Here is a 12,357-nt window from a genome sequence, read left to right on the forward strand (position 1 = left end):
GTGTTCATTAGGACTCTGTCTTTCCGACAGCTCTATTCTTCACCTGGGGACGGCTGCTTGTGTTGTGGCCGAAACGTCGTGAGAATTTTATTATGTAAAATTTGTATTATTTTATTTTTTCCCTTCTACAAGAATATGAATCCCTGCAGTCTCGAAAGCTTTAAATCGAAATTTAGGCAGAGACAGGTTTCCAGGGAGGGCAGATATGCAGGGTTGGCAAGCAGGACAGACAGGCAAACACATTCGAGGTTGGAATGCATTCTGCACTTGCCGACATTGGTTCGAACCAATGGGCGAATGTTTGTTCAACGGTCCATGTTTACTGGGGCAGTCAACGGGATGAGGCAGCAACCACGACGCTCATAACCGCAAAATAAAGGGGCATCGCTGATCCCACACTAAGACAGCATCTTCAATCACAGGCCACGCAAGTGACGAGCCACAATGACAAAAAATTACATAAAAACATTAGAAGCTATGGGAACAATACTGTACAGAGTTTAACACGAAGGCTTTCGCGACCAATATCATCCTTAATAGATGTTTTTGGGTTAGATCGTGTAAATATATAAATGTGTCGTTAAAACCCGCCACCACCCGACAGCCAACTAGCAGAGGTGGGACAAAGTCATTGTTATGCAAGTCACAAGTAAGTCTCAAGTCTTTGCTCTCGAGTCCCGAGTCAAGTCGAGTCAAAGATGAGGCAAGTCCAAGTCGAGTCTGAAGTCATCAAAATCATGACTCGAGTCTGACTCGAGTCCAAGTCGCATGACTCGAGTCCACACCTCTGAGGTGGGACAAAGTCATTGTTGTGCAAGTCACAAGTAAGTCTCAAGTCTTTGCTCTCGAGTCCCGAGTCAAGTCGAGTCAAAGATGAGGCAAGTCCAAGTCGAGTCTGAAGTCATCAAAATCATGACTCGAGTCTGACTCGAGTCCAAGTCGCATGACTCGAGTCCACACCTCTGCCAACTAGTAAGGGTTGTCACGTGAACAGTACGTGGCCAATTCGTCACTAGTACAGCACGCCGGTGTGTTGGAGAGCCAAGCCACAACATTTACAATCTGAGTACGACGTTTCGCCAGTAAGGGGCCGTCCATAAATGACGTCACGCGATTTTGGACGATTTTTGACCCCCCCCCCTTCGTCACACGGCGTCACAAAAAGTCAAACCCCCCCCCCACAAATATGACGTCACAAAGCTCTGCCCCCCCCCAAAAAAAACATATTTCCATTTTGAAAATAAAACATGCTTCAAATCGCTTTAAACTATTGTCATTGTAGTGCGTATTTAATGTGGCGCTGCACTCTGATGTTGTAATTAAGTAGAACGTGTTGTGTATATTTATTTAAAGTTGCGCATTTTGATGTGACGTCACATTTATCCCCCCCCCCCTCGTCACACATCGTCACAAATATCTGACCCCCCGCCCCCCCCTAGGTGCGTGACATCATTTATGGACGACCCCTGAGCTCATACCGGCTACACGCGACACGGCTCGATTCCGCTTGGCACGGCTCGATTCGGCTTGGCACGGCACGGCTTCATTGGGCTTGGTACGGCTCGATTTGGCTTGGCACGGCTCGATTCGGCTTGGCACGGCTCGATTCGGCTTGGCACGGCTCGATTCGGCTTGGCACGGCTCGATTCGGCTTGGCACGGCACGGCTCGCTTCCCCGGGGTCGTGGAGACGCCGCTTGCGTCGCGAAGGGAAACCCCCCGTCATCTGGCACCGCTCGCCTCGCCACGGTCGCCTCGACACGGCCTGGCTCCCCGCCGCTTGGACAAAATGCTGCTGAGCCGCGACACGAGCGCGTGGAGCGGCGAGGAGGAGGTGGAGAAGCCGAGAGAAGGCAAGCAGGAGGAGGAGTATGCGAGGTGAGGAGAGGGAGGCGGTACGCGTCGGGCTCACAGCCCGGTGCGGCGGTCGCGTGCCCGGCCCGGTGTTTAGACCAGGCCGAGGCTTCGGCCTGGTCTTGAGCCAAACATTGACTCGGAGCGAAACGTAACGAGAAGTGTAGAGCTACAACGAGAAGTGATGGGGAACTCTGGCAACCCACAGTGTGGCCCTACGAGCCTCGGTGACTCCGATATAGAGGATCCCATATAAACTACAGAGTGGCTCATTGAGCCTCGGTGACTCTAGAATATAGGATCCCATATAAACTACAGAGTGGCTCATTGAGCCTCGGTGACTCCGATATATAGGATCCCGTATAACCTACAGAGTGACTCAATGAGCATCGGTTACTCCGGTATATAGGATCCCATATAAACTACAGAGTGACTCAATGAGCCACCGTGACTCCGGAATATAGGATCCCATATAACCTACAGAGTGGCAAAATTAGCCGCTGTGACTCTGGGATGTTGAATGCTTGGGATCGCCACCGAGTACCAGACACGTACTCGCACACATTTTAATCTAAGACTTATACAGAACGATACTGAAATCTGCACATCTGAAGGGGTTTTTAGTGGCGTGTCGTACAGTATTTCACTTCCTCTGTGATTAAGGGAATTTTGATTTGGTGTCCTGGTTTCATGAAATGAGTGGTTATGTTGTTTATTTTGGTTATGTTATTTGTCTTGGTTTTACTGTTTCGTTCCATCTCGTGTGTACACATTCGACTCTTCCTTTATCCTAAGTGCAACGTTAGCCCAACAGTTTTCACCAACTTAAAGTAATTACTGCGAGCGAACGATTTCATACATGTACGTACGTGGGTGGAGCATAAGAATACATTTCAATTCATGAATAGTTGCATCATTACGTAACTATAATCTAGGGCAATAACATTGAAGCTGATGTGCCCGAATCTGGGACATGGACACGAAACGGACCATGAACTCTTTATGGGTGTTTTTATCTGTGGTATGGTCTTTGAGCCTTGTACTTTTGAACATCATAGGGATGTAAACACAAACCATGTAAATCTACGTCCCAGCACTTGTAAACAGTGGTATAACACATCTTAGACGTGAAATGTAAACACTTCTCTGATTTTAATGTCACCATTATTTAATGTCCCACGATTCATAACCAAATGGAAAGGGTAATTTAATCATACGAAGCTAAATGGTAATCTGGAAATTACTAAGAATATCAAACAACTGAGTATTGTTGGCATTAGCCAAGCCCCTGAGTGTAGGAGTGGGGATTGCATAGTATGAGATTCCCACAGGCAGACCTTGCAGCAGTGAGCACTGGTCACTATACAGTCATACCTCGGTATACGACCGCTTTGGATTACGTCGAATTTGGTATACGTCTTGTTTTGACGAGAAAAACATTTCTTGGGATATGACGCGCTTGCTTGGGATACGACGCGCTTGCTAGAACTTGTATGGGTCGGGATGAGCCACTGCGTACCCGCGTAGACCCCGTTCACGACTGAAACAAAGCGCCGCTCCTCAGTCTGCCTGTACAGTAGATCTCGTTCAGTGCTTATGGTAAAAATGCGTTTGGTATACGTAATTTTCGGTATAAGTCCTACCTTCTGGAACGAATTAACGACGTCGACCGAGGTACCACTGTATACTGTTTCGTACTGATTTGTTATAAAATGAATGAAATCGGTCTGCAGACTTTGTCGGGAAGCATTTGCTCAGATTTATTTTGATGGTGACCGAAGACAAGGGGACCACAGTGCAATTCTTCAGGAACTGCTGATAACAGACAAACACCGAGTGCTTTTTGTATGCATTTTTGCATGCTTTTTGTTACCTTTTTTGGGGGTTCAGCAGATAAGACATTCCCAACAAAGTAAAAACCACTGCCCATGAAAGAGTACAGTTTGTAATGTACATGAGTCAGCAACCAAAATAAACAAGTAGAGATATTTTCTTTCATTTCGGTAAACATAAAACTCCCGTTCTCGGTAATTCTAGATGTATACTTTTTTAAAATAAAAATGGAAGGTTCTCCAGTCATCTAAACAGGCTCTCATTTCATGATGTGTTCATTGCATCAGCCATTCATGCTTGTCGACTCCCTGCCCTGTTCAGTTCTAGGCTCGAAACCTTCCTTTTGTTCCTGTGCCTATGATCCAGACTTGCGTTGTCACAATTAATGCAGTGCAGAGCAATGCACGAGTTGTGTGCTAAGCGCAACGCAGCATGCTCCCTATGCGCGCGTAAACCGTGGCGCGTGTGTGAATGTATGAACATATGTACGTGTGTGCTCGCCGGATTCAGCCAGGAGCGCTGGCAGCTGCTGAGCCGGTTGAAGTCGACGGTGGAGGTGCTGGTGGGCGTAGGCCGTGCCGGCGTGTGGACGTGCTACGGCGGGCTGGAGCACCTCACGGCAGCCATGCACGCCATCCTCGTGCACGGCCTGCATGCCGCCAAGGTGGGGACACCTGCCGAGGGCTGAGTCCTGGGCTCAAGGTGGAGAGACGTGGAGAGACGTGGAGAGACATGGAGAGGGGTGGAGAGATATGGAGAGGGGTGGAGAGATTCACTGAGATGCACTTCCTTCGTTTCTACCCTACACGTGGTTTTAGTGAACATGTGCTATAGCTGAGCATCACCTTTTAACAAAACATATTGAGTGAAATTACCTACTCTTTGGTTCTTTCGGTAAAGTCACGTAGGTATAAAATAAAATGAATTAAATCACGACGTTTCTGGCGCAACACAAGCGTCTGTCATCAGGTGGGACATCCACAGCAAGAAACAATTGCTTAAGTCGGCAAAACTTCAAATCTAGATTGAAATTACCTGTCGAGCACCTGTTCATTTGTTGACATATAGTGGCATATGATAATATTTTGTAAAGAGTATTTTAATATTTATGTCAAAAACTAAAAACAGATTCTATTGTTGTAAATGCCAATACGTCCAAGAGCCTGAATGCCATTGTCAAAGTCTTCTAGCCATGGGAAGCCTTCAGGAAAAAAATTGTGTAGTTTGGCAATTCTTCCTTTGAGGCGGTGCAGACTACAGTGATTCATATGGATGGAAGATGTAATTTGTCTCGTGGTGGCTCCCCTGTTACATTTTTTTGTGTCTCCTTAAACACAACTTACCAGAGTGGAACAAAGCGGACGTCCAAAATAAACACCTAATTTGAGACCCAAGCATCGTATCTTCTGGCTCTGACATTCCTCGAAGACACTGGTTAGAACTATTTACCATACCATACCAGACACCAACAGACTAATGCGCACATCACCTTTATGAATGAAAAATTCAAGACAGGCCACAGTAGTATGACTGACCATGCATCCCAAACTGTTTAACGTATAGTAAACCACTGTCGCCTGGGGTCCTTCAATGGAGGAGAAATAGCAAAACGATACGAACCCTCTCACCTGAAGCCCTCTCGTCGTGGCTGGCAAAACTCGACGTTGGCATTTAGCTTCCGAACATTGCCATGCGCAAAAATAGAATCTAGGCGAAATGGATGTCACTGAGTTGAACAAAACAGATGAATTTACACCATTGGAACCTCATTTGCCAGTAAAAATATGATAATTGTTTTTTTACCCTTCTACCAATTATCAAAACAGATGAACAGAATGCATACCGATGTGACTCATTTATGAAAATACCTCTCTTACAGGGTAGACTTAAAGCAGCTGAAGGTGTAACAAAGGCCGGTCTTGCGATCGTGTCGTTTGTGCTCTTTAGTGTCAGCCCTCATCTGATGTGCAGTACTGGCCGTTCATCCTGACCCTGCAAAGCGTGGCACCCCAAGTGTGTCCCTGCATCGTCCAGGACTCTGCAATCGTAAGTTCAACCTTTCCGGCATCCTCTGCATTGTAACAATGTTAACTTTCGATTTAAAGCTTTCGTGACTGCAGGGATTCATCTTCTTGGTTCTTTCGGTAAAGTCACGTAGAAGGGAAATAATAAAATAATAAAAATAAAACATAATAAAATAATTCTCACGACGTTTCGGCCACAACGCAAGCAGCCGTCCTCAGGTGAAGAACAGGTCTGTCGGAAAGACAGCGTCTGAATGAACACCACCAGGCTTGGCAGCGTATATATGTTAACTTGCAATGCGTCGCCGCAGTGTTCGCTCTCACTCTCGCAAGAGAGAGAGAGGACAACGCAGAGGCACGAGGAGGAGTAACAGATACGTGGGAAAAGCGGACAAGCGGTGAGCCAGTGCCAATTCCCCCCCACCCTCCCCTCAAGCTCTGCAGTCCTCTATATATATGAGGTGTTATTGGCCAATTAACCCTTTCCTATTCCAATGACGTATGTGCACGTCACCCAGTTTTCTTCCAATTCCGTTCCGATGGCGTACACGTACGTACACCTCCTTCATCACGGAATCGGAAGAAAAGCTAAAATTAAATAACTTTGTCGGTTCCGAGGCTCCCACAAGCACATGCGGGAGGGTGTTCTACATGCAAATCTACAGTGGTACCTCGGTATACGCCGTTAATTCGTTCCAGAAGGTAGGACTTATACTGAAAATGACGTATACCAAACTAATTTTTCCCATAAGAAATAAAGGGAAAGGAAATAATCCGTTCCAGAGTATAAGAAATGATATTTAATATGGCATATTATACATTAATGGGGTTGTATAAAATAATTTAGACACTACTTATTACTAAAATGCATACATAAATTAAAATAAATGCATAAATAAATTAAAATAAATTAAAATAAAATGTAACATCACTTTACCTTGCTAAGAGGAGTTGATAGCCTAAGAGGATGGTGGTGAGGAAGGGGAGGAGGAGGAAATGCTATTCTTTGGAAGGAGAGTCCCCTTCCATTAAAACTACTGTACAGGCAGACTAAGGAGCGGCGCTTTGTTTCAGACGTAAACGGGGTCTACGCGGGTACGCGGTGACTCATCCCGACCCTTACAAGTTCTAGCAAGCGCGGCGTATCCCAAGACATTTTTTCTCTCGTCAAAATACGACGTATACCAAATTCGACGTATTCCAAAGCGGTCGTATACCGAGGTATGACATATAAGATATGAGAGTTTGCTTTAAGTAATTTCGAGCGCAGTAGCATTTCCCAGGAACACATCCTTTACGTATAGTGGGGGATTCCTGTGTTACCCATAATCCTCCATGACAGCGCATCTGAACAAGACATGCGTGTAACTCGCTGACATGTCCCTCCTGGACATTGGTGAAAAAGAGCTTCATAGCTCATAGGATTCCTCCAGGATAGATACAGATTCTGATTACGATATTTCGCGTCGTACGCAAAGGGTACACTGAGCCGGAGAGGGACCGGTTGAGTTCTGATGTCAGTCGTGCGTGGAGCCAACCCGGCTGGATTGTAAAACACTTTGAACAGCTGAGATTGATTATTTAAGGTGCAGACTACTGTTTTCACTCAAATGTGAGGTCATCAGCAGAACATATTCTGCTTATCCATTTCTGCCAGTGTGTAGTGTATAGGTTGCTTTAACCCAACCCAAGTTAAAGTTTGAGGACCCATTCCTATTACTTATTAACTTAGCTACCACTCTTCACCCATTACCTGTTGAAGTTAAAGTATGACTACGTAGGTATGTAGTGATGTATTGATCCATTGATTATAGTGAGTTTTATTTTTTTATTGAGGTTTTGAGCCAGGCTGGTCAAGATTGGGCAAGGACATAGCCCCACTACTTTTCATCCAGGAGAATACAAACCGAGAGGTTTCTTGACTTTTCGCTAACACATTCCTGCAGAGGGAGCTGGTAGGAACGTTGGGTTGCTCGATCAATGGCCAGGGTCAACGGCGGCGTGGTATATTCTGCAAATATGGCCGACTGAGGGCGGGCACAAGCCAGCGTGAGTAGGGTAAACGTTGAGTTTTATAAGGGCACCACGGGGTGACCAGCCCCTCCCCACCCAGCCCAACCCCTCTCACCCCCCACCCAGCCCCTCCCCACCCTCCCCTCCCCACCCAGCCCCTCCCCACCCTCCCCACCCAGCCCCTCCCCACCCTCTCCTCTCTACCCAGCCCGACCGCTCCCATTTTTGGATGCACGACGGACGGACACAATAATCCCCTGTGGGCTGGTGGAACCAGGTGGTTCCTACCAGTATAACAGCCAACAATGACACATTTAAGACCGCATAATAAAAATAATATATATATACAACTAAGAAGTAGAGAAATAATTCAAAGAACATTTAAAATATTAAATATCTTATTCCATGATTCTGATATTGTCCAGGACATTCCATACGCTCTTGATTCTTCAATCAGATCACGTATGCAACAATCAGTTACTTTCAGGTTATGCAAATTATGTAAATACTACTGAATATGTGTAGGCTAATTTAGTGAATGACAAATGCCAAACAATAGAAATGGAATGAGAAAAAAGATACAAAATGAACTGTTTCTTTAGTCAAGTTGTGACCATGAATCGTGACGGTCGTCTCACAGAAGGGTGAGTCGGTGCACGTCTAACGTTTTGGTTAAAACACGCAGTCAGTGCAAGCGCTCGGCGTATAAGAATGTGCAACCTTTGTCAGCGTGGCAAGACGCCGGCCGGCAAAGCGACACTTGAATGTGACGTAGATGCAATTGTCGAGCGGATACTGCATGGCACCGCGTTACCAGTTCACGTGATTTTTGTTTTCATAAACGAGCAGAGAGGCACGCTGAATGCTGCGACCATGCATGCCTGGCGTGAGCAGGGCGCGACGCTGGAGGAAGCGGCGGCGCCTCCCGGCACGGTGACGTCCGGGAGCGGGGACTCCTCCCCCGGTGCTCGCTGGCTCAGGGAGAGCCTGGAGAGGCTGGGCCTCGCGCCGCAACTGCGGCCACTGCTCGCCAACAGGGCCCACGTCCTTGCCTTTTACTCCGGTCAGTGTCTTGTGTCTGCCATACTGAGAGCTCTGAGCCGTTATATGTACCCAACCGTGCTAATCGGAGGTGCGAGGGAGCGACAACAAATTTAACACAAAAAGCAGATGTAAAGAAAGGAGTTTTCAATCGAGATGCCTTGAAAGTGCACAGCTCCAGCGGTTTCCTAATATCGGACGGAGGAGTGTTCCAGACGGCTGCAGAAGTGCATCTGAAAGCGTGCGATGCAGTGGCCGTCTTTGATGGCTATTTAAATGCCATGCAATTGGATCATCATCATCCTCTTCATTGTCAGCCATGGTAAGTCCACTGCTGGATGAAGGCTTCCCCAAGCACAGAGTCCGTGCTATGTAACAATTCTCCCAGCTCCCCGCGCTCTATTCAGTGATTCACCGTGTGCTGTGTAGGTGTTGTGTTGTGAGGTGTATTGAGCGGCCGGGTTGATTGTGTGGTGCGCTGTGTTGTGTAAGTGTTACGTGGTGAGGTGCACGTGTAGGGGTGTTGCGTGGTGAGGTGTGTTGCGCGGTGAGGTGTGTTGCGTGGTGAGGTGTGTTACATGGTGAGGTGTGTTGCGTGGTGAGGTGTGTTACGTGGTGAGGCATGGTGAAGTGTGTTGCGTGGTGAGGTGTGTTGCGTGGTGAGGTGTATTGCATTAGCGCTGTGCAGCGGTGCTGATTGAGTCATCTGTCTGCAGAGTCGGCGTTTGTGCTGAGCGATGTGCACGTCACCGCCATGCTGCATTGCCTGGACGCGCTGGAACAAAACAGCATGGACCTGCTCACTGAAATCAGCACCGCGCTGGTGAGACACACGCAGCCGAGTTCTCGGTATTTTTCTGAAAAAATATCCACGCGGAACATTTCTAGCTATAAGTTCCGGCTCGACAAAAATTGCCAATCTCTTCCATACAGAGGAACACGAGGGCTGGTCATCAGTCGCATGATGGCATGCCCTCCGTGCCTCAGCTGTGGCCAGGTCGCACCTGAAAAATATAAGTTAATACCTCAGTGGGCTTTACCTTAGTGATATAAACTAAATAAACCGCGCAACACAACTAACTAGTTTATCTTACTACGTAGGCTTTCGCGACCAATATCATCCATAATAGAGTTTTATTTTGGTTATATCGCGTAAATATATAAATGTGTTGTTAAAACCCGCCACCACCCGACACAGCCAACTAGTAAGGGTTGTCACGTAAACAGAACGTGGCCAATTCGTCACTAGTACAGCACGCCGGTGTGTTGGAGAGCCAAGCCACAACATTTACAATCTGAGTACGACGTTTCGCCAGTAATTACAACCAGCTTCATCAGGCGACAGCCAGATTTGTGGAGAAGTCTGTTTCGTTCCCTATATAGAGGCGTAGATGTGGTGAACACGCGTCTGCGCTCTTGTGCAAAGTAGAGGGGGGGGGCTTACTGAGTCAAGTACATTATGCACGTGCATTATGCAAGCCCTTTAATCTTGTCCTTCCTGTCTATTGTGTTTATGAAGTACGCTGCCCTTTCTAGGCATGCATTTAAATAATGTATTATTTGATGATTCGCTTGCACGCAGCACTTACGGCTCGCATAATGCACATGCATAATGTACGCTGACTCGGTAATCCCCCCCCCCCCCCCCCCACTTTGCACAAGAGCGCAGAAGCGTTGTCACCATATCTACGCCTCTATATTAGGAACGAAACAGCAAGACTTCTCCACAACTCTGGCTGTCGCCTGATGAAGCTAGTTGTAATTACTGGTGAAACGTCGTACTCAGATTGTAAATGTTGTGGCTTGGCTCTCCAACACACCGGCGTGCTGTACTAGTGACGAATTGGCCACGTTCTGTCTACGTGACAACCCTTACTAGTTGGTTGTGTCGGGTGGTGGCGGGTTTTAATAACACATTTATATATTTATTATGTGATCTAACCCAAAAACCTCTATTATGGAGTTCATCTTACCATAAACCGAATATTTTAGTTTTATTTGTATATTTTAAAGTGATTTTTGACTAACTTTCCTATACTTTGCAGACCTATTGTGTTTTTGTTTTATTTGTTTGTTGTAACGTTCTGATCCTGTGCCCCTGCTGCACATCTGTGAAAAAGAGCTTCATAGCTCATCGGATTCCCATAAATATTCTGATTCTGATCAGCTGTGCAAGGGGAGCGTGGGTCTGCTGGCCAAAGGGAGCCGCCACTCCGGTGCCGCCCTCTTGGGCAGAGCCACACCGTTGGCTGTCGGCGGAACTCCTGCGGCCGCCAGGCGGAGGAGCCGGAGCCTCGCGGTGTCTCCCGGTGCGGGGCGTGGGGCCGGCCCGGGTGACGCGCGCCCACGCCGCCACACTCTGACTCATGTGGTGCACGGCATTGCTGCCGCCACTGGCACCACCACCGGCACCACCACCGGCACGACCGCCGCCAGCCTAACCGCCGCACCTCCTTCAGCCGGTGGTGAGCTTCAGGGCTGGCTTCTAGCAGCAGCTGGGATTATGTACGTCGTCATCACCCACTAGGGGTAGACGAATACCCCCAGGTCACTCTTTGCAAATAAGACTCATCGTGGTCTCTTCCTGAACACAGCTAACATGAGTACGGGAATTGAACCCAAGTTCGATTCCCGTTCACGACCAACACCAGTGAATATTATATGAACTGGTCCTGGGCCTCCTCTAAGTCGACTCGGCCTCAAATGAGTACCTGGTGTGGTGTGTATACATCACCCACCCTCTCGTGTGCCGTGCCAACCTTAAGTAGGGGGAGTGGTAGGCTTGTGGTCAGCGCATTGCGCTATAAATCCGGTGATCCGAGTTTGATTCCCGCTCACAGCGCGAGTTCCTTCGTTTAGTGCTGCACCAGAAGCAGGTTCGTTCTTTTGAATAAAGGTTGAAAGCATCATTCATCTAAAATGTTTTTATATTCACATTTGGGATACATGTAGTGATGGAAATGGAAAATGAGAATCGCCGGAATGGAAACAGTTCGTCCTGAGGCTCATGTCCGCTTCTGTTTCCCCTCTGCGGAGACATCGCAGTATCGGAATAGGAACAGAACGTGCCGGTGTGATATGCGCGCAAGTTTGTTGTTCTGAGAAGTGCCGGTATGGTGTCCCAGTCGTATATATCGGCTCATTTTCATCACTGGGTACTTGTATATGTCGCTTGAAAATAAATGGTGTTTGTTGTTCGACAATTGAGACACCAGAGGCCCCCAGGTAACTGGGGACTCGTTCTTTTAAGAATAGCAGTGACAATCACTGGAAAGATGCACTCTATGCATTTGTATTTTATGCACGATCTGCTTCAACTCTTTTATTAAAGCATTTCATACTTAAGTTGGTAATAAATTTTGAATTTGAATTTTCGCACCCTTCACTTCACCCACGAGCTTCGATCGGTTCCTACCTCCGATTAGCATGGTTGGCTACGTACTCAGCGAAAGAAGTTCAACATACATACTGCACATGTTCAGGAGTTAAATGCCGATGGCGATGTCTGCTAGCCTTGTAAGGAATGAGATGGATCCACATTTAATCAGACGCTGAAGGTAGAGACTGGTCCAGAGTTTGCCTGCGTGAACAAG

At 47.3% G+C, this 12,357-nt stretch overlaps 1 protein-coding gene across 2 annotated transcripts in view; it reads left to right on the forward strand.

Annotated features, from left to right (window-relative positions):
• The first annotated feature begins 1,597 nt into the window (after nucleotides 1-1,597).
• Nucleotides 1,598-12,357, forward strand: part of RUBCN (rubicon autophagy regulator) — a 36,701-nt gene continuing 25,941 nt past the window's right edge. Inside the window, exons 1-6 of one of the 2 annotated variants that reach the window (XM_078614141.1) lie at nucleotides 1,598-1,877; nucleotides 4,197-4,350; nucleotides 5,634-5,732; nucleotides 8,618-8,786; nucleotides 9,481-9,587; nucleotides 10,932-11,229. In XM_078614141.1, coding sequence (XP_078470267.1) covers nucleotides 1,789-1,877; nucleotides 4,197-4,350; nucleotides 5,634-5,732; nucleotides 8,618-8,786; nucleotides 9,481-9,587; nucleotides 10,932-11,229 — 916 coding nt within the window. In that variant the 5' untranslated portion in view covers nucleotides 1,598-1,788. The remainder of the gene's footprint in view (nucleotides 1,878-4,196; nucleotides 4,351-5,633; nucleotides 5,733-8,617; nucleotides 8,787-9,480; nucleotides 9,588-10,931; nucleotides 11,230-12,357) is intronic. The other variant, XM_078614142.1, reaches the window with a different exon arrangement.

The sequence above is a fragment of the Lampetra planeri genome, chromosome 43 (assembly GCF_965212315.1).
Source record: "Lampetra planeri chromosome 43, kcLamPlan1.2.h2, whole genome shotgun sequence".
Classification (NCBI taxonomy): domain Eukaryota; kingdom Metazoa; phylum Chordata; class Hyperoartia; order Petromyzontiformes; family Petromyzontidae; genus Lampetra; species Lampetra planeri.